Source organism: Rutilus rutilus (assembly GCF_951802725.1).
Source record: "Rutilus rutilus genome assembly, chromosome: 2".
In the NCBI taxonomy this organism is placed as follows: Eukaryota; Metazoa; Chordata; class Actinopteri; order Cypriniformes; family Leuciscidae; genus Rutilus; species Rutilus rutilus.
The window spans coordinates 29,735,187-29,757,010 of NC_140210.1; the positions used below are offsets into that span (position 1 = coordinate 29,735,187).

The following is a 21,824-nucleotide window of genomic DNA, read 5'->3' on the forward strand; positions in this document are numbered from 1 at the left end:
ATCAAAATACAGAACAATGTTCTAAATCTAGGAACCAATGGCTTTATTTTGGGAAGAACAACCAAATGCATATTCAAAGAAAAATAGCAAAAAAAAAAAAAAAAAAAAAGAGCAGACAGACAATAAATCATCAAGGCTCGTTCTGTAGTTCATATTTCAATTAAACACATTATGCAAGTTGACTTGTGCGTATAAAATGGCCAGTCTAAAAGTGCAGTACATCTTGCTTTAGCAGTAGCCTATTTACAATGGCTTAAACAGGTTAATAATGAGAAGAAGAAAAAAAAAAAACGTTTTACCTTTTAATCTCAAATCATTATTTTCTATTTTAAATTAATTTAAATATAGAAAATGTAAATGATAAGCAAGTTGGCATCCCATAATTTTAAACTCATTCCATGTCTGTTTTATTTTAGTTGACATTTTGTCACCAGTCAGTTTGATATTCATCAGCATACATCATCATCATCTTGATCCATCCATCCATTGTCATATTGTAAAAGAAGGCAGTCTATAATTCAGATTACGCATGTAATGTTAGAACAAACAAAAAAACAAAAAAACAAAAAAAAAACGGATGCATTCACCTGTAAACAGACAGCTTGTGCTTTACAATAGCAAGTCCCTTGTGCAACTTGCAGTACTTCTACAAAAAGAGTAACAACTTTGTCCATTTAAAGTGCAGTATCTTACATTGGCACTTGAAATCCTAAAAGACCAATAAAAACATATTTTTATGTTTTTTACAAGTGACATATTATTTCTACCTCTTTCAAAGATAAACAAATAGTCAAGAAAAATGTTGAATACAGAAAAAAAAATGCATTACAACTTAGAGAATCTAATAAAAAATAAAATCAACACACTTTTTTTTTTTTAATTAGCCTTAAACCAGCCTTTCATATAACAGATGTTTCCCACAGGGTTAGGCTCTCCATAACTGGACATGCTAGATGTACATATATTCTTTCAGTGCACAGATCCGATTGCAGTTACGATGAACGGAGCAGGTTGCTGAGAACTATGGGGGAGAAAAGAGTAAATTGTTATCTACTTGGTAGCTGCATCAGAAAGCATGAAATCCATATAAAAACAAATTATTATCTTAAGAAAATAGTTTTAAGTAAAAAAAAACTACTTTTCTGAATACTTAAAGACACTTGATACTTGAAGATCATGTGATCATTTTAACTAAAAAAAACTACCATGACAAACATTTTGGTTGGTATCCATGTTAATTGAAACAATCACAAATAACTTTGCATATGACGTGGGGGCAGAATTAAATTTTCTTAAATCTGCTATGTTGGCACTGTCATGCTTACCTTGTGGATCAGACTGAGTACCACGGTTTTTGCCACTCTCTGGATCTTCTCCTATAAGAAAATGTACATTTTAGCTTATCCCATGAAACAATTTTGGGTGTCAGTTTATATTAGGTATCTTTAACTACTATGTACTAACATTTAAATTAATAATTTGATACAATGCACTTATTGTGTACATACATGTGTTTACAATGTACTTTTAAAAATAAAACCTGCATCAAATTACAGTTGAAATGAATCTCTGTAATTACATCTACAGTTACTCTGTTGACCTAAACTCAATAGCAGCAAAAGTGTTTTGCAAAACAACATCAACACAACTACTTTGTACTTATTTTTGTACTTATTTATGTAAGCGCATAGTAGCTAAAGACACATAATATAAAGTGTGAGTCAATTTTGTTTATGGTATTTAGAAAATTCAGTTACTAAAGTTCTATGGTAACACCATTCACACTTGGACAAAACACTGCTACTTGTGTTGTTAGCCTTTTTTCATCATTCTCTCAAAAAACTCGACTCTGGTGGGACTCGAACCCACAACCTTTGAATCACTTCTCAGAGTGTAGCTTAGAAGTCCAATGCGCTATCCATTGCGCCACAGAGCCACCTGTTGAGCACTCGAGGGCTTTTGTAATACAAGCAGAGCAGTTAAACTGCCTGCCACGTCATGCGCCCAACCCCCACTTCCTCTACAAGAGCTGCTGTGTTAGTTGAGCTAAGGTTAACCATGTACTGTGGCTCCCGAAAGCATTTATATATAATTGTGGAACAAGTTATTAAAAGAGGTCAAATAGTTTGAGTAAAAAAAAAGTATGTTTGTGAAGGTAAACAGCTTTTTTGTGAAGTATTTTTTCCTCTTCTCTTTTTGAACTGCTCAGATAAGCAAGCAACATAAATCAAAACCAAGCTAGTGCTTGAATAATGATTCAGAATCCTGGATAAAAGTGTTGAACTCACCTCCTTGTACTTTGAAACACAGTTTCTTTTTCTGATAGGCAAAGTAACTTGAGGCGGCACCGAGCAGAGCAACACCCACAGAACTGATGATGGCAGCCATGGTTCCGCCTGTGGGATCAATTTAAAGGGACAGAACACACAAGAAAAGAGAAGGACAAGGGCTAGTTTCAAATTGCTTCTGAAGTGTACAATACGTATATTTTTGTAATGGCTACATCAGTTATTAGTAGGAGTTTGATGACAAAACTAAAGAGACATGGGCATTTAACAAGAGGACAAGCAAACTGTGATGTTTTTGCCACTAGGGGGTGCAACAGGAGTTTCCTATTCTCCACAGAACATTTGGCAAATGTTCCTGAACATATTGTTCTTCAACTTGACATGTGTAAATATAAGCAAAAACAGCTAATACAGTTTACAGCACGCATTCAAAATAATCCAATTGCTAAATAATGAAGTTTATTTAACTCTATTTGGTCATAAATAGGAGGTTCATAACATTGGAAGTAGTTAACTAACTACGTATCTGACATTGTGCAATTTTGATTAACTAAATTAAAAATGTAGTTGTGGAGTTGCTCTAATATTGCTGTGTCATGATACGGTGTAAACATGCTGGGCGTTGCCTGCATACACCCATTTTTGTGTGTGCAACCAGGCATGCAGGAGTTTACCTGACTAAATAAATAGAGGTTTCCAAACTAATGTTTGAAGTTAACCTCCTACAAAATACTGTAGTTTCAGATCTAAAGCTATGCAGATTTACCTCCCTAAACTTTAGGCAGCTAGATAATATAAGAGGCAACTGCTAGCTGGCAGGCCAGTGTTCTTCACACATTCTTAACATGCCATTGTTGGTGGGGTTTACCCAAGTGAGATATGCTGACAATTAAAAGAACTGGTCACAGCAGTTGAGCGTGACTATATGATATGAATCAAACAGAGGGAATTCTCACATTTCACTTTATTAAAAGGAAAGTAGCTAAAATGCTTAAAACAAACAACAACAAAAAAATCAAAGATGACAGAGAAAATAGCCACTTCTGTGGAAAAGAAACCAGACAAACTTAAGAAAAGAAAAAATGTGAGCCTGAAATACTACAATTGAGAACCAATACATCAAAACGGACACCAAACAATACCAATGTTAAAGGCATCTATCATGAGAAACAAAACCAGACAACATTGAAATATTCAATAGATTAACAGCAGGTAAATGCAAACTACCATGCTCTTACAATAGGACGAATCCCTGCTATGTGGTAAATAAACATTACAATAATGTGTGTGGAGGGGGGAGGGGGGTCAGCAAAAAAATTTCTTGTGTGTGTGTCTAAACAACTCTTTGAACCTTTTGTGCGATGGGAAGTTTCTAAAGGTTCTTCATGGAACCATTGATGCCAATAAAACTAAATTTTTAAGAGTCTCTTTTTAGACGAAACATCAGTATCTGGGGTAAAAAAAAAAAAAAACATCCCTATAGCACCTCTGCTCTCTTTGAGATTTAGGATGGCACAATCCCTGCATGCGCTAAAGCTTTCAGTTGTGACGCACACAACAGGGCAAACATTTCCCAGTTTCAATCCTCTGGTACGTCTGATACGTCAAGTAAGCCTAAAACCAAGTTTTAGCCAAAAGAGAATTGTGCCTCAAATGTTCTTTTTTCAAAAAGGGTAATAAGATGGCTTCCATGAGCAGAGGAAAAGAAAGCAAAGTAATGGAATGCTCAACATAGCCTTGGGGTTAATTCCATAAAACTGAGCGGAGATAATAAAAGCCTTCTCAAACCCAGGCAAAACCAGTCCCACTGCTAGATCTATTCATTGGCAAAAAATCGGAGGATACCCCATGTATCTACAATGTGCCAACACAACAAAAGGGATGATAAAAAAGACCAGAAGTCATTGAGGATGTCCTGAGGAAAAAGATGGACATATATTGGTGGTTCACACCCCTCTTTTTGATCTAAAATAACTGAATGACTAGTGCATTATCTATTTCACAATCAGAATTATCATTTATTTGTACACTCTAACAGATTCATAACAATCAACTATTAGTGGCTTCAACCAACTGATTTATTATATACACTGCTGTTCAAAAGTTTAGGGTCAGACTAAGTAACCTTTTTTATGTTTTTGAGAACAAGTCTCTTATGCTCACCAAGGCTGCATTTATTTGATCAAAAATACAGTGAATATATTATTTGCAATTTAAACTTTTATATTGTAACATTTTAAAATGTAATTTATTCCTGTGATGCAAAGCTGAATGTCCAACAGCCATTACTGCAGCATATCAGAATGATTTCTGAAGGATCGTGATGGCACTGGAGAGAAACATTTCTTAACACACACTTATTGACCCCAAACTTCTGAATGGGAGTGTATAGGCTTTTAATAATCCTTACCAACATAAAAAGAAAATAGTCAAACCAGTCAGCAATACAATGAAATTAATTCCGTATTGCCAAATTTTCAAAACCAATATGATTAATCTTGATCATGACCAAATATGCATCTCATCCATAAACCATGAGCACCAGCAGCCCCAGCCTTAAAACCAAACCATGTAAACAATGTTTAAAACCATTTCACCCCAACACAAGCAAATAAGGTTTCTATACAGGACATTTAGAGCTCTGCCTTTTCCTCCGTTACATTCAGAAGTCCCCGAAACTGCTCTAGCAGGGGCTCTACTACTTGTAAAAACCCGGCAATCCAGACACTGAGGCCTTCTGGTATATTATCGCCTAGCATCTTGATAAGCTGGAGCCACTGCTGGTTTAGATCTGCAACAACAGGCAATCGAAGCAGAGATTTAGGACACAGCCAGTGGCAGAATGAACAGTCAAATCTATCATTCTTCAGATACTAAAAGGCACTGCACATGATATTCACCACCCATGTACTATTCCAACACAGAAGAAAACAATCACCTAGTGGAAAAACCTCAACATGTCCTGCCCACAATAATTGTTTGTGTCTGTTGTTGGACCGCCCTGTCCTTATGCAAGAACTGTGTGGCAGTTAGTCATCAGACTGCCACTGTTTCCATGGTCTCACTCAATATTTAGAGTGAAACATTTTAGCTTTTTAGCTAAGAAACTAAATAAGAGGACATGCTAACTCCACTGAGAAAGAGACCATTGGCAAGTAAACAAAGCTTCTGTCAGGACAAACAGCTAGAAAATAGAGCATGAAAGAGCTGAAACAAAAACACCAGCCAGAGGCACTCACTCATGTCAGCTTTATATTTCAGTGGACAATTTATCCTTAGGTAAACTCCATAACAGCCTTCATTTTGTGACCGACAGTTACTACAGACAATTACTGCTAAATGTAACTTTAGTACTATTTAAATAAAATTAGTGAAAATAATATTTACCTTGAGGTTGTTCAGAGGCACCGCCTAATGAGAAAATTACATTCAAATTATCACCCAGCAAATGAAGACATATTTTACTATTAAATATGTAAATGTTTTGTTACAGTAGATACAAATAAACAATTATGAACCAGAGGGTAAACATTTGGCATAAGTATAAGGAAATAAATACCGCTTTGATCATCATAACCAGGGTCTGCTCCTCCCCCTTTAACCAAAACCAAAAACCAGAGTCAGATTCACTCTGTGAAGCACTGATGTACTTCACAGACAGTACTGTACATTTAGGTAATCGTGATTGCATTTAGCATTTATTCCAAATGGGTTAGACATAAAGCTTATATTTAAGTCACAGAAACCCATATGGGAAATTATGGAAGCTTGTTTCGGCAACAGAATAAAAAATACAAAAGGTAATTGCGACTTCTGACCTTGCGTGATATCAGAATTGTGTGATATAAACTCGCAATTGAAAGTAATAATAGTTACAGTTGAAAGTTTATATCTTGTAATTATGATTTTATAACAAGTTATATAACAAGTTGTTTGTGAGTTATAAAGTCAGAATTGTGAGATATAAACTCACAATTCTGAATAAAAAACTCAATCTTTTCCCCTCAGAATTAGACTTTATAACTCGCAATTGTGAGTTTATATCATGCAATTCTGAGAAAAGTCATGGAATTGTAAGATAAAAATTCCTTTTTTATTTTTTATTCAGTGGCGGAAACAAGCTTCCATAGTAAACCCAAGCGAAGCATGCTGAATATAAAATATTGAATGTGGAATAAGTTCCATGGCCAACTCTCTTAAAATTCTCTAAAGTAACATAATTATGGACAATGAAGAACATCTTTTAAATTAAGGTTTTTTATTTAGAAAATGACTGCAAGTAGTTATGGTTATATGATGTTTGTTGGGAGATTTTTCATACAATTGAATTGGGTGACATCTGTTTACAATTTAACTCTGGATTTGATCTTCTGCTATGAACAGAGATGCAAACTTCAAATCGAAGACAACTTACAGTACTAAATCAAGCTGAAAAACCGATTTAAAAAAAAGATGTAAAACTTGACACAAACCTCCACTTCGGCCTTTATCGGGCACGTATTCACCATCCTTATTCACACCAGCAAGGTCACTGTCATCAAAAGATCCACCACCTAAATGAAAAAATTCATGCAAGATTTCACAAGAATAGCAGTTTAATGCACATAAGAATCTAATTGGGTTCAGTAATCTTTCAGTTCCTCACACTTTTTAAAGTGTTGATTTACCTAAATGAAATGAGGTTTTTGAATAAAGACTGCTACCTAGCGTATAGTGAATGTAAACAAATATTCCATTAATGTATTTTCCTTAAAAAACAAACAAAAAAACATTATCATCAACTTACATAAGCAATTTTGCCCCTGATGGACTTCACCAAATTTAAAAATGTCAGTTTGTGGCTTTTTGTAATAATGTTAGTTTAAAGTTTATTTATAATCTAGCGTGTTTCTAAATGATGACAAAATTCTCATTTAGAAGATATGCATTTAAAATGTGCATTTTATTTTCTCGATAATTTTTTTTTGGAAATAACTTCTGCCCTTTTTTTCCATCCAATCCAATTGGTCACTTGTGAACACATTCACTAATTCCTATATAGTAATAAAACACAACACACTATATATGGAATAGGAAGCGATTCACACAGTGTAAATATGCTTTCCATTGGGGAAATTCCTCAACACCTCAAGGAATACTGTGCTCATCAAGCCTTGTCACCAGAACTTTATTAAACAAGATTTATGCATGTTCCCTGGCTGAGTAAGATGTATTATGTTTTACTAATTTTATGTACAGCACTCCAGTTTTATCTCTCTTAAACAGTAAAATAGACCCCAAGAATTACACTATTACCAGCTTTTTTTGAGACATAAGGGTGGTGCAAGACCCTAACAGATGCAAACAAACATGGGTAGAACTTTATTTTTAGTCCTGTTTTGCATGTACATACAGTAACTAGGAACCTAACCCTGAACCTAACCCTAAACCTAACCTTAAAGGGATAGTTCGGCCAAAAATGATGCGTTCGAGATGCATATGTCAATCTTTTTTCAGACGAACACATTTTCAGTTATTTTAGAAAATGTCTTAGATCTTTCAGTGGTTATAGTGTGAAGCTATGGGGTCCACCTCCTTCAAGTCCCAAAATGTGCATGCATCCTTCACAAAAGTAATCCATCCGGCTCCAGGGGGATAAACAAGGCCTTCTGAGGGTAATCCGTGCGGTTTTGTTGTAAAAATATACATATTTAAAACTTTATAAACTAAAATATCTGGCTTCCGGCAACGGTCGACACGCGTTCATGGGAGATGGATGCCGACGTAGGATGTAGCGTTTGATTTAGCTATACTTCGTTCTACGTCACGATGCTTCCTACGCTACGTCCACGTCGTACGCCGACATCCATCTCCCGTGAACGCGCGTCGAACGTTGCCGGAAGCCAGTTATTTTCGTTTATAAAGTTTTAAATAAGCTTCTAACTGAAAGTTATAAGACATTTTCTGAAATAACTGAAAATGCGTTCGTCTGAAAAAAGATTGACATATGCATCTCGAACGGCTTGAGGGTGAGTAAATCATGGCTTAAATATCATTTTTGGCCGAACTATCCCTTTAACCAATGTAGTTACCTTATATTACCAGTACTTTCTAATGTAACTACACTGTAAGCACACATACTGTTAAAATAAAGTGTAACCCAAACATGTTAGCAGAAACATACCAGTTCCTCTCTCTTTGGGTGGGACAACAGGTTTTTTGGGATCAAGATCTGTAGAAATAGAAAGTGTATCTATGTTCATTAATAATTAATACAAAAGAAGATATTCTGAAGAATGTTTTAAGGTGTTTTTTTTTGGTTTGTTTTTTTAAGAAAACCTATGGCATGATGTTACTCATTGAATAGCACCTTTAAAACAATCAGAACAGAAAAAAACCTATTAGCAATTGTAATAGCCATGAACAGCAGAAAATGAGCTAGTAAGTTTTAGCTTTACATTTACCAGCTGAGTATCTATGAATATAGTGTGCCTCAAATGTAAACTGCATGAAAGATTGAAAATCTCTTAATTAAATCAATAAATTATACTAAAAAAAATAAAAAAATAAATGTAAACAAGATAAAAACAGAATCGACAATGTCCAAAGAAAGCAACATCAATTTTTACCTGGATTCATTGCATCGGACAGATCAAATCCATCTGAAAATGAAATCATGATGTTAATTTGTTTGCATTGCATTAGTAGGTTGATTACTGTACAAAAAATAACAGATTTAAAAACATAATTAACCTACAATGACGTGTGTGTGTGTGTGTGTGTGCATATGTATATTTTACCTACCAAAATCAGATGGTTTCTTTTTATCTGCAAATACAATAAAAAGGAAATACACATTAAATTGTATTAACGCACTCATTTACAAACAAGTAATAAATCAGGGTTAGGAATAGGGCTTGGTTTAGGGTTAGTTGCATATAATTATGCATGATTTATTGTTATTACTACAGTAACAACATGTAACTTGTAACAAGGACACTGTAAAATAAAGTGTTACCCATAATTGCATGCAACCCTAAACCAAACTCTAATCCTAACCCTATAGTAAGTACATGTTATTCATTAATATTAAATGTATAATTATACTGTAACAACGAGACCTCAGAGGAACTCAACTTTTTTAATTTCAAGGTTCCACAACAATATTTGAAGACCCCACCCCCACCACCACTCACAATTTCTACCCAACAAAATAATACAGATCTTGGTAAAGCTAGAAAGATGTATATGTCTATTCAAAATATCTAGATTTTTAGTTGTTTTAGCATCTTTTCAAATAATATCAAGTCGGGTTCATCACTTATTTGGTTCCCCTAGAAACATATCCGTTGTGGTCTATGCTATTTGCAACGCGTTTCTGTATTTGGTTGTGTTATATGGAGCACACGTGTGTTGTGAAACTCATGAAGATGTTTTCTTAATTTGCGGGTGTTTTTCTCTATTTGCGGGTGTTTTTCTCTATTTGCATGTGTTTTTTTTTCTATTTGCACGTGTTTTCTTCAGTTGCAGCGCGTTGAGCTCTCTCGGCCACCGTAGCCCTCACTGTCTTACAATAAAGTGTAACCCATGAACTTTATGTACATAAAAATGACATAAACACCCCAGCATAATGATTTCTTACCATCTCCTGATTTTGGGGGGTCAACAGCAGGTTTCTTCGGGTCTGTGTACAATAAACATGATTGGAATGACAAAAGAATCCACTGAATTCCAATTCAAAGAAATTCAACCATCACACAGCAACGGAATTTGATAAGTCAAGTTTTTGCCCACCACAAAATATGATTTTATTCTTTGAGTAATTATGCACTTAAAGTAAAGACTTGATCTCCAAAGGTTGTATCATCATCAGGCAGAGCACCCCCACAATAATAATAATTATATTTTTGGACCAGAAGTTAACTAGGTTTTATAATTATTACTATTAAGAACCATGTCAATTATTATTATTATTATTAATAAAGAAAATTACAAGATACTTAACAAATTCAGAGGGATACTAACATGCATTACACACACACACACACACACACACACACACACACACACACACACACACACAAATATTCAAAAAGAGTTTAAAAAACGAATTGTGCCCATCATAGCCCACTCAGTCTTACCTGAATCGAAGGCATCTGACAGATCAAATTCTAGAAGAGCAAGACAAAACTATAAATTAGGTAGCACTCATGTTAGTCATTCTACGTATGTGGTGGCCAATTCAAGATCTTTGGTTCAGGTCTTCAATATCAGGTTCAGGTCTCAGAAGAAATCTTTCAGAGTCAAAGTTTCAGGTCTCAGAAGAATTAACTTTATTGAGCAGTCCAACAAAGTGAGATGTCAGCTTCACATCTGATCTTACAATGGTCTGCACTCAAGTCTTATACCTTTTTCTTATCGTTTGGTGTCCAATTAGCGTTCATATAGTTATCTTTTTCTTTTTGCTCCTCCTCGCCACTTCGCCACGATTAGAAACACCTGCATCGATGTCTAATTTTTATTGGCGGCAGGTCCTTGCGCATGCGCTTTTTTAAAAATGACTTCATACATGGTTTTTGGGTACTTTTCTTGTCTTGTCTTCTCACAACCTTTGACCTAGTTTTTGTCTTCACATACTCTTTGACCTGTTATCTCTGTCTTCCCATAGTTTGTCTTCCCAGGCTCTCAGGCCTAGTTTTCTCTAGCATTATAGCATGTATTTGGGCCCATGTATGAGACAGATGAAATTCTCCAATACGTATACCGCAATGTACCTTAAACAGACTGTAAAATTATGTGCTCAAACATAATTCCATTGCTATATGCAAAACAAACACGCACAAAAAAAAATTACCATTACCTGGATCTGAGTTTTTGGGTGGGGCTGGTTTCACTGCTGGTTTCACCGTTGGTTTTGCAGGAGCTTAAGATCATAATATTGTTAATTGTTTGAAAATACAATATGAGTGACACAATGGAATAGTTAAAGGGACACTTCACCCATGGGAACATTGATCTTTATTGAAAGTGGGTCATATATGTAGTCGAAATGTAAAATTAATTTTGAATTTGGTGCCTTCTTGGCCGAGGAAAGAAAGAAAATAACTTCAGGACGCATTTGTATGAAAGACACCAACTCCCACAATGCACCACATTGCACAGCTGCGCAAGCCACTCCCACTAATCCAGAAAGCGCATATCTGCCTAAGAGAAATAACTCTTCCGTCTACAAGGCTAGCTACCACCAGAGCTTGAAATTAATTTCACACAAAATGTCTAGTTAGTTGGCGAACTCATTAGTGAATTACTCTTCATTTGTATTTCTTTCGAAGTGGTGAATTATTGCATTGTAACGTTACCTGGATGTTCAGTCAGATGCGGTGCGAAACTAGGATAGTTCACAACACAAACGTCCGTGTCCTCGTCTGATTCACAACACAAACGTCCGTGTCCTCGTCTGATTCAGAGATTTCATCCAGGAGAAGTTGTCATTGTTGAAATTCTTTGCCACAGTCGGACTCTATCTCTGTGTTCGTAGCGGTTCGTAGTTGCATAGTGAGATCACCGGCGCCACCAGTCCGCCCTAACCCGAGCCAGTCCGGGCTCCTCGTCCGCGGCAGGCAGGTCTTCTGCTTCGGCTGCTCTTCGCTATAATGCGGCTTGTAAAGGTAGCCACAAACACCTGATTCAAGCATCAGACTTCTGAAATCCTCTTCCTCTATGTCATATTGAGCACTCTCCTCCGCTATTGTCATAACTTTACATCTGTCTCCACAGCGCCTGTTAGCTTAGCTTCCAAACAAGATGGAGGATATTGCTTTTAGTTTTCAGAAAGTCAAGTCCCACCCACTGATCTGTAATAGGTCTGTAGCGTGAGCGGGTCCCGCCCCCTGGGAAAGATGAGGAACGAGTGTCTGTAGTCTCTACACTTTTCAATGAAATGTGACTTCCTGCTTATTATGACGCAAAATGATGATTTTTACGTCATAATAAGCAGGAAGTAAAACACTTAAATCCTTATTTCTCCCATCTCAGGGAAAAATGGATGAAAAATCCACATTTATTATAATATATGACTGGGTTTCTAACAATACAAAGCTTAATGCAAATGGGTGAAGTGTCCCTTTAACACATAAACAAGGATCGAAGTATGGTATTCCACATTTGATTAAAAAAATTACTTTATCCACCTTATTTTTTTACGTAAGAGTGTGTGTGGCCATTTGTAAATTGAATGTGCCTGGCTTCTGGTGTCATCTGCTTCCAGTTATTTTTAGCTGTTCAAAAAAGCTTGTTATGCTGCTTGATATTGCAAACTGGTATTTCTTACCCTATTATTTTAATGTATTGTCATAGTTATAAACACACTGGTTCGTAGCACAAACAGTTTGACCATTTGCCGCACTTTATTCTTCTCGTTATTTCCATAGAGCGGCTAATGAATCAGAAGTCTCGCACATTCACAGAAAATAGCTTGCTTCCATGTTGAAAAATAAGGTGGACACGGGGCTTGATAATAAGGACTGCAGGATGGCCCAGGCCAGTGTGAAATACGCTCGGTACAGCTGATGGAATTGTCACTTGGCCGATCGAGCCAGTGCTGCGTAGTCACCAAAGGTTATCATTTGCACGTGTTTTTAAGTTCTGTCAATTTAAACATTCACGTGATTTTTAACCATTCAGATTCAAGCCCAAGAAGATGCAAAAGAGAACTCCATTCAGTACTCGCGCTCTGTTTTCTGTGCGCCCAGTAGCGGTAACATTAAGTGGCATGGCATCTTACTCACAGAAGCCATCTGCACATGCCGCTCTGCTTAGTGGCACATCCGGTGACACATGTATTAGTTGTAAAGAACAATTACAGTGCTTTACAACTATAGAACAAAGAGAGTTAAATAAACTTATCACTTCATCTAAAACTACAACATGTTTATTAGATCCTATACCAACTAAGCTACTGAAAGAAGTGTTACCTGTAGTGGAAGAGCCTTTCCTCAATATTATTAACTCGTCTTTATCTTTAGGTCATGTTCCAAGAACATTTAAACTGGCAGTTATAAAACCTCTCATTAAGAAACCACAATTAGATCATAATAACCTAGCAAATTATAGACCCATTTCAAATCTTCCATTTATGTCTAAAATATTAGAAAGTGGTGTCTGCTCAATTGTGTTCTTTCTTGCAAGAAAATGATATCTATGAAAAGTTTCAGTCTGGTTTCAGGCCGCACCATAGCACTGAAACTGCGCTCGTTAAAATCACAAATTATTTACTTTTAGCTTCTGACCAAGGCTGTATCTCAATACTAGTTTTACTTGATCTTAGTGCTGCGTTCGATACTATAGATCACACAATACTCTTAGATCAGCTACAAAATTATACTGGTGTTCAAGGACAAGCATTAAGCTGGTTTAGATCATACTTATCTGACCGCTACCATTTTGTCTATTTAAATGGAGAAAAATCGATCATAAATCCAGTAAACTATGGAGTGCCGCAGGGATCTGTGTTAGGCCCTCTATTATTCTCAGTATATATGATGCCACTTGGAAATATTATAAGGAAACATGGAATTAGTTTCCATTGTTATGCTGATGACACTCAAATATATATTTCGTCACGGCCAAATGAAAACGCTAAATTAGTATGGACTTCCAAAGTCATACAGCCATTCACTGCCATTATGAAGCTTGGAAGAGCCAGGACATTTTTTTATATAACTCCGATTGTATTCATCTGAAAGAAGAATTTCATAAACACCTAGGATGGCTTCAGGGTGAGTAAATCATGGGCTAATTTACATTTTTGGATGAACTATCCCTTTAACATTCGCATCTGTTACTTTATACCTTTATTTTTGCATGATGCTGCGTGCACGCTGGTAGGTGTCAGTATAAGTAAGTGTAGCATAGGCCAACGCAACATAAACCAAAACTTACAAGAGTTGAGGAAGATCCACAGGTGGTCTATTTGTTATTTGTTTGTGAGTTAGACAGGAGCAACCAAAACAAGAATTTAGAGTCTGATATTTGGTCACACTTTAGATTATGGTCCAATTCTCACTATTAACTATGACTTTTGCCTCAAACTCCTAATTACTGCTTTTTAATAGTTTGTAAGGTAGTTGTTAAGTTTAGGTATTGGGTAGGATTAGTGATGTAGAATATTGTCATTCAGAATAAGGCATTAATATGTGTTTTATAAGTACTAATAAACAGTCAGTATCCTAACTAAAGTGTTACCTGAAATTCATTGAAATAAATATAGATAGGCCTATGTGGTTAGTGGTTCTCATCTATGGCTTTAATATTTCACAATCAATTTTATGAAATTATGCAATACATTTATTATATAGAATTTTCATTTTTTGGTTAACTATCCCTTTATTGTTAATACCGCCTCTCCGCGTGCATAGAAAACAGATCGTGAGTACTGAATTGATTTCTATTTTTGATTTTCTCTTTTTTTAGAATACAATGATACATAGGTCAAAAAAACAACAAAACTTTTTTATTTATTCATTTATAAATTTTTGGTGGGGCCAGTGACAATTTTGGCAGGGTAAGTAAAAAAAAAAAAAAAAAAAAAAAATCAACCACAATTGAAAACCAATAATAAAAATAACAAAACTAGGGTTGAGCCTTGTTTATATTATAAATATTTAACATACAAAAATAGACATGCATAAAATGGGCCATATACAGTGAAGATAGAGTACTTTTTACTTACGTTCATTATCTTCAAAAGCATCAGACAGGTCAAAATCTGCAAGAAAACAGTTGTTATTTTAATATTTTGTTTAAACCAGAAACCATCTCTACTGGCTCTATGGCCAGTTTAATCCCATTCAAAACTCAAGTTTAAAATCTAATATTCTAACTGAAATTAAGAAAAACTGGCCTAATGCTGCAAATAAACCTGGCAATAGAGGATGCATCCAGCCAATTCAACAGAACTCATTTGATTCACTAAGTCAACGTATATTATAATTCAGCATTAGACAGTCACTCCAAACACAGCAAAATGTTCATTAAAATAACAGCCCATAAATGCCTAATGAAATTTCAGAAAGAGTTCATTACATTTCAAATTGTTACACTTGATCAAATGGAAACCAATTAGCCAGATTTGAGTTGACTTGTGCAATTTACATGTGGCTCCACATCTCAGTACAAAACCCCAATAAATGATGCACATCGAACTAAAGTCAAGCAACTCAAATGAGGTAAAGTAATTGTTTTCACAAAACCATTTCCAAAAATAAAGGCTATTAGCACTGCAGGAAGTCATTTTAAAGTGTTCCAAGTTTTTGTATTGTAGAAAGCATCTAATGCCTTTCCTCCTGCAAAATTACTCTTTTCTGACCCCCAAATTCAAAACTAAAACTATGTGTGTGAGAAAGAAAGAAACAACCGTCTCGTTCCTAGAGGGTAAAAGAGGTGACTGAGCAAAATGATTGGAATTTGACTGTTCTATTCTACATAATAACTCCACCCAAATATACTGTATTGTATACTATATTTGTGTGTTGTACTGGATTCACATTGTGACCAAACCCTCCCATCTCTTGGGATGACATACACAGCAAAACTAAACACAATTTTTTTATATAAATATATGAAAAAATATGTACACTGCACGACACGCGATGGCATGATTGTGATTTTGTGTTTGCCACACGCAACGCCCCATCAGAGACTGCATCCTGTGGCTAATGTTGCTATGGGGATGTACTGTATTGTTTTCATAATGGTCTACGCACAACCCATGATGACTGATGGTTGAGTCGGAACTGAAACCAGCGATTCATCTGGGTAGATGTTTTTGCAGTCGACTTACATCGCATAAAAACTACATTTAAAGTTCAGGAAAACTTAAGATTCAGGCAAACTTGAGTAATGCAGGTATTATATACAAAACTGTCAATGCATCATTCATAACAAAGGAGAGTGCCTGTGGACTAATAGACTCAATGCTTAGTTCCACAGGAATAATGGGTCATCATCATGGGATCAAGTATTTTTAGAACACTGTGCTCAAGGCACTGCTGAAAAAGAAGTTTGCTGTGGTTGAAAAGGGGTTTTGCTGTGACCGTCAAAGTCTAAGATGTTATCTAATCGCGTGCAGCTATGGGAGAGGTACCAAAAAAAAATAGAAGAGTTGTTTTAAGTGGTTCTTAACAACGTTGAGAATAAATGTATCGCCATTCATAAGCTTGCACACACACACAAAAAAAAAACATTAATGGAATGGCATTACATGGCAGATGGCACCTATGCATCTGCCAGTAATTTACTGAATTTAAAGTTCGAACAAAAGACTTAAATGACAAGACAGTGTATGGTTTATAAAGTTTAAAAATCTTGCTCTGTGAGGCAAAGAGGAGCTATTACAGTCACACTATTTAAATGAGCATGTAAACTCTGCTTTTCAATGCGTTGCAGCTAAATTAGGCCACTGACATAAAACATGAAGTTCGGAATAAATCAAATTGAAATTGGGAAGATCAACAATCTCAGCTTCTGTAGCTCTGCTTTAATTGTTGGACATACTTAAAAAAAAAATAAGTTAAGTTATGTTCTCTATTCCCCATAGACTGGTGAGTCATGCATGTGGAAAGAAATGTACCCATGTTCTTTGGCACTTCAAAAACATTCAACCCACTTTTACTGTAATGCATCAGAGTAAATAACTGGTCTAGTACACTACCAGAAAACTCGCTTCAAATATAGTTTAAGAGCGATTTAGACGAGTGACGACGTAGTTTAAATACAGCAGGGCGTTTAAGAGGCAAAAAGCGACGACTCTTTTCCCGTTGTTATTTTATGGATTATATGCCTACGTCCCCAGTGCAAGAAATGTAACGAGCGCTGTTACCAAAACAAAATGTAAACAGTTTAGATAGACCATACCTTGTGCTCTCGTTGCCGCAAGACTTGCCAGAAGAAGTAAAATCCACGTGTATGAAGACATCTTGCTTTGAAAAGATGTATGATTTAAAAGAAACCTAGTACAATGGGTTTTTTTTTCTCGAACATATAACCTGTTTACAAGACTTGAAACGTTCCAAAAAGTAAAGTTGAGCAGTACCTTAAGTCCACCCCTCTGAGTGATGGAAGCGCGAACCAATTGCTATTCAACAGTTTAGCTCTCTATGTAGTCTAATTAGAGGAATGATTCAAAATACAGTGCTGGAAGAGGACGCGCCTCGACACGCCCTATCTGCCCTGTTTGAGAGCGCGAGAGAGCTTCATTTTGTCCGAAGTCACGAAGTGGATCGTATTACGGCCAGAAGGACAGTTTTTATTATAGAAGCCTATGGGATATCATTTTTATTTAGCATATGCCCTGTACGTAGCATTTATTATCATATGCTAAATAAAAATTATATATTAAAATAAGCAAGCCACATTGCAAATTAACAAACTGTTTATATTTTGTTATAGGCCTACGGAGGGGGAAAAAATACAGTGGGAGTATATGTTAGGCCTACATGCAGCATCTTTAGTGTAAAATGATCTGCGGAAAGTGAGAATCGTTGTGACACATTTATGATTTCTGCCACAGGATTTTTAGAAATAATTAATCTCCTCATTTTTTATTTAGCCTATCCGTTCATTCATTCATTCATTGTATTTATTGTTTTGCTCAAAAATCATTGGACATGCACGTGCCTAAGTTTGAGTGTGCTTCTAATTTTTGTATTCATTTTTAGGATGGCAGTTGCGGTCTCTAGCATCCAGAAAATAGATTTGTTACGCCATCTAGTGTTAAACAAAAGGTGTTGCAACAAGAGAAGCGCTTGCAGCATACATCATGAATTTAAGTACAATGACAAATATTTCACCCTCTGAAAAATCACCTTTATCGGATATATAACCTCCGATATATAACCTGTGATATCGTCTTCTTTGTCGACGGCTTGGTGACAATACAATTCAAGGACACGTGCCTCATTTGTAGGACAAAACCCCTAATATCAAGAGCATCCGATTTTTTTCATAACCTATTGTCTTTTTAAAACACTTTTTGGAACGCAACTGACTACATATAAAATACGTATTTAATAAAGGACTGTTTTTTTTTATTTTATTTTTTATATATATATATAGGCTAGCCTTTGAATGATTATTTTATTTTAACATATGCTTTAACACAGCCTATCATTTGAGCGAGCAGTATTGGATGAGGGGTATCCTGAAGGGACCTCGGAGTAGCCTATTGTGCCCCCTTGCGCAAATGGTGTGGGAGATCACCAATGGATGAGGCAGCGCTCTTTCGCGTGTCATGTTTTTGAAGTGCCACGCGTTTCACTCTCGTTTCACTCTAGGTTCCCCACTCGGCACGCACCAATGCAGATACGGACCGGATCGGACGCTGTTGGCGCCTGAACGCGTATCCATCTTCATTGCGCTCACGGTGCTTTTCTCCAGCTCGCCGGTATCATGCAGTCTTTAATATCCCCAGTCACCAAAGCAATACTAGTTGCACTGTTTATTTTTGCGATCCTGCTCATTTTGTACGTGATATTATGGTATATATGTCGAGATGTGGATTGTGATCACGGAATTTGATTGACATTATTGGATGCGTCTTTAAGGACATGCTCCGGGTGTCCCAGCATTGGCACTGTTCAACAAGGGAGCAAAGGGTGACTCTGGTAAGTGCCTTGTGACTAACCAGTTTAACTCCAGGAATGAGATTTAGAGGTGGACAGCAGTTATAATTTGAATAAAGGATAGACTGTCCTTTTCCACTAACGTGTTGCGCTTCACTGGCTGTCGGTAACCATCGCAAAGACCTGCTTTCCTTCCACCTGGTAATGTGGACGCACCAGTTGAAATTATTTTACATGTCCAATTTTAAGCTTTTAAACTAACCTGAAATCGGGGAGTCAAGGAACCCTATATTATCCCATCCATCGTTTAAATTGAAATTTTCTGCCATTTATGATAAAATAACTTTTCTCAAAATAGCCTATGCAAAGGACTAAATCACCTTTCATGAATTCAGTTCTTTCTTTCCCACATAGACAGAGAGCAGATACCGCTGCACTGTGAGCAAAAATTACCCAGAAAAGTTGGCACAGATATGATACCAAGGGCTCTCAATTGTTTTTAAAGCATGATATCTGTTGAGTGCCATCAGCTTATAATGCGAAGAGTGTATGCCTCTCCTTTCGTCTGTTGTATTATGATACACTAAAGCAAATATCTTACACCAGTTAATCGCACTGGAAGTTTATGGAATCCTATGGCAAGCCTATGTAACATGCATTCATTTCATCTATTTTTGTTAATCTATAGTGTTTGTCTAATGAGTAATCCAGTATTAACAACAAGTATATTTTATTTCACTCGTATTCCAATACTCACTAGTAGGGCTATATATATATATTCAAATTGTCATTCCTTTGCTACCAGTCATATCTTACAGCAACGATTCCACTGTCAGTGGCAACAAATTGCTTGCAGTTTTTTTTTTTTTTTTTTTTTTTTTTTCATTGAAGCATTATATTTAATTATCTATCAGCTATTCACATAATAGTGTGTATTTCAATTGTTGCTGCTACCTATTGCAGTTTTACTAGTAACTATACAAATGTTTAGGTAGTAGCCTACCTATAGCCTAACTATCTATAGTCACTAGCCTATCTATTTCAGCTATAGAGATTTATTTAGGCTACTAGAACCCATTTTTGAGACACTAGTAACAATATATACATATGTAGCCTACCATCTAATGGATAGTTAGAAACATTAAAATAGACGATTTGGGTTTACGAAATAAACGTTAAAACGGCTTGCCATAGAAACCTGTGGTACGCCTTTTGTGCGCTTGTGATGCGAGAGCGTTTGGAATTTGGTTCGTGCCTTCAACCGTTCGTTATGCAGAGATTCAATAAAAACTCAATGCTACAGCTTCAGATGCCTTTATATTTCATCGTTTTTTAGTCACTAATGTATAGACTAAAAGCAACGTGCATATTTATATAATGCTTTAATATTGCATTATCTTTTCCACTGCTCATATAGATTTAAATATATTTCTTCTTTTGCAAACCGGCTACAATTTCACCCCAAGAGCATATAGTGACTCACCGATTAAATACTCCACTCTGAACGTGAGAAGAATCTCAAGTGTCAGCACAGTCACCATAGCGCATCATGAGTGCGTCCAACTGCCAATTTGCCCTCGAACTGAGGCCATTGCAAGTGAGCTTGAGAAATAACCGCTAGACCCAGATCAGTGGCATTGATGTGATCTGCTATACCGACGGAACTCAAAGAGTCCTTTACATTTCCTATCTGAAGGACAAATAGAGGGCAGATTAGTTGCTAGTTAACCCAGATTTCACTGTGTTTGTTGATGATGTCTCAAGATGTTTATGTTCAGAATATAAAATCATTAGACTTGAATAAAAACTCATAAGAATACTAAAAATGTATTGAATGTAGGATGCATTTGATATATATGTGTGCAAGAGAAAGACAATAGAATGGTGAGGAAGTCACTGACATTCACAATTCATTACAAAATGACCACACTTATTTGTTAAGCCTGCTGTCCATAGTGTCCATTGCTGCTAAGTCAAACTATATGCCATATCACAAAAATACAAACAAATAAATGTGGCAAGGACATATAGCCTAACGATAAATATAACACCTTACATCCTTAAAATAAAAACTATTAAAACAGTTTGAAGCCGGTGACATGAAATAGATAGTTAAGTCATAATTAATGAAATGCATTAGTAATGTAAGCAAAAATAAAGCATGGTCCTATTTTGTTTGTGTCCCTTGAATATAATTCAAATCTGAACGGATTAAAGGGATAGTTCACCCAAAAATTAAAACTCATTCTAATGTTGTAACAAACCCATCATGAGACTGTGGTTAATCTTCGAAACACAGATAAATAAGTGAATAAATAAATAAATAAATAATGAAACCTGAGACAATTCTGCCCCTCCATTAAAAGTTTAATAAAAACTTACAAGACCAAAAAAGGTCATAAAGGTGTCGGAAACCACATGAATGAGTACTTGCAAGTATTGCGTTATTTTATGTAGGAGATATGATTGCTTTACATGATGAACAAATTTAATTTATGCTTTTATCACTGTACATATAAGCATTCATACATAAAGCAAATCATATATAGTAAACATAAAATGTGCTAATTTCAGTTTTCATGTTTACCATTTGCAATGTGCTCTATGTATGTGTGTCGATCATTGTTTAAATAAAAGTAAATCTGTTCATCATATAAAGCGATCGTATCTCTTGACAATTAAACCTCTCGATTAATACAGATTACTTCTATGGTGCTTTTATGATCTTTTTGGAGCTTCTAAGTTTTGGTTACTTGCACTTTGAATGGAGCGAAAAGAACCTCTCAGGTTCCTTAACAAATATCTGAATTTGAATTTCGAAGATGAACAAAGGTCTAGCGAAGGTAAATGATGGAAGAATTTTCATTTTTGGCTGAACTATCCCTCACTCATGCTCTGAATGCCAACTATATACTCCATGTGTGCAAATTACACAACT

At 35.8% G+C, this 21,824-nt stretch overlaps 2 protein-coding genes across 5 annotated transcripts in view; one reads left to right on the forward strand and one right to left on the reverse strand.

Annotated features, from left to right (window-relative positions):
- Positions 1 to 380: 380 nt before the first annotated feature.
- cd99 (CD99 molecule) lies at positions 381 to 17,547 on the reverse strand. Of its 4 annotated transcripts, XM_084395644.1 has the most exons (15): positions 17,359 to 17,542; positions 17,181 to 17,245; positions 14,998 to 15,033; positions 11,128 to 11,190; positions 10,409 to 10,438; positions 9,910 to 9,951; positions 9,072 to 9,095; positions 8,897 to 8,929; positions 8,452 to 8,499; positions 6,761 to 6,841; positions 5,848 to 5,883; positions 5,676 to 5,699; positions 2,289 to 2,396; positions 1,326 to 1,376; positions 381 to 1,021 (listed from the first exon to the last, which is right to left on the reverse strand). In XM_084395644.1, the coding sequence occupies exons 2-15, from the start codon at positions 17,239 to 17,241 to the stop codon at positions 993 to 995; spliced, it is 666 nt and encodes a 221-aa protein (XP_084251770.1). In that variant the 5' UTR covers positions 17,242 to 17,245; positions 17,359 to 17,542; the 3' UTR covers positions 381 to 992. The 4 variants fall into 4 exon arrangements, with proteins under 4 accessions (XP_084251770.1, XP_084251771.1, XP_084251773.1 ...); XM_084395645.1 differs by lacking the exon at positions 9,072 to 9,095 and having other exon boundaries at positions 9,889 to 9,951; positions 17,359 to 17,547; XM_084395647.1 differs by lacking the exons at positions 381 to 1,021; positions 1,326 to 1,376; positions 2,289 to 2,396; positions 9,072 to 9,095 and adding an exon at positions 2,404 to 5,079 and having other exon boundaries at positions 9,889 to 9,951; positions 17,359 to 17,547.
- Positions 17,548 to 18,515: 968 nt separating this feature from the next.
- dhrsx (dehydrogenase/reductase (SDR family) X-linked) overlaps positions 18,516 to 21,824 on the forward strand; it is a 76,211-nt gene continuing 72,902 nt past the window's right edge. Inside the window, exon 1 of the mRNA XM_084395623.1 lies at positions 18,516 to 18,928. The gene's annotated coding sequence lies outside the window, so the exon portion shown is untranslated. The remainder of the gene's footprint in view (positions 18,929 to 21,824) is intronic.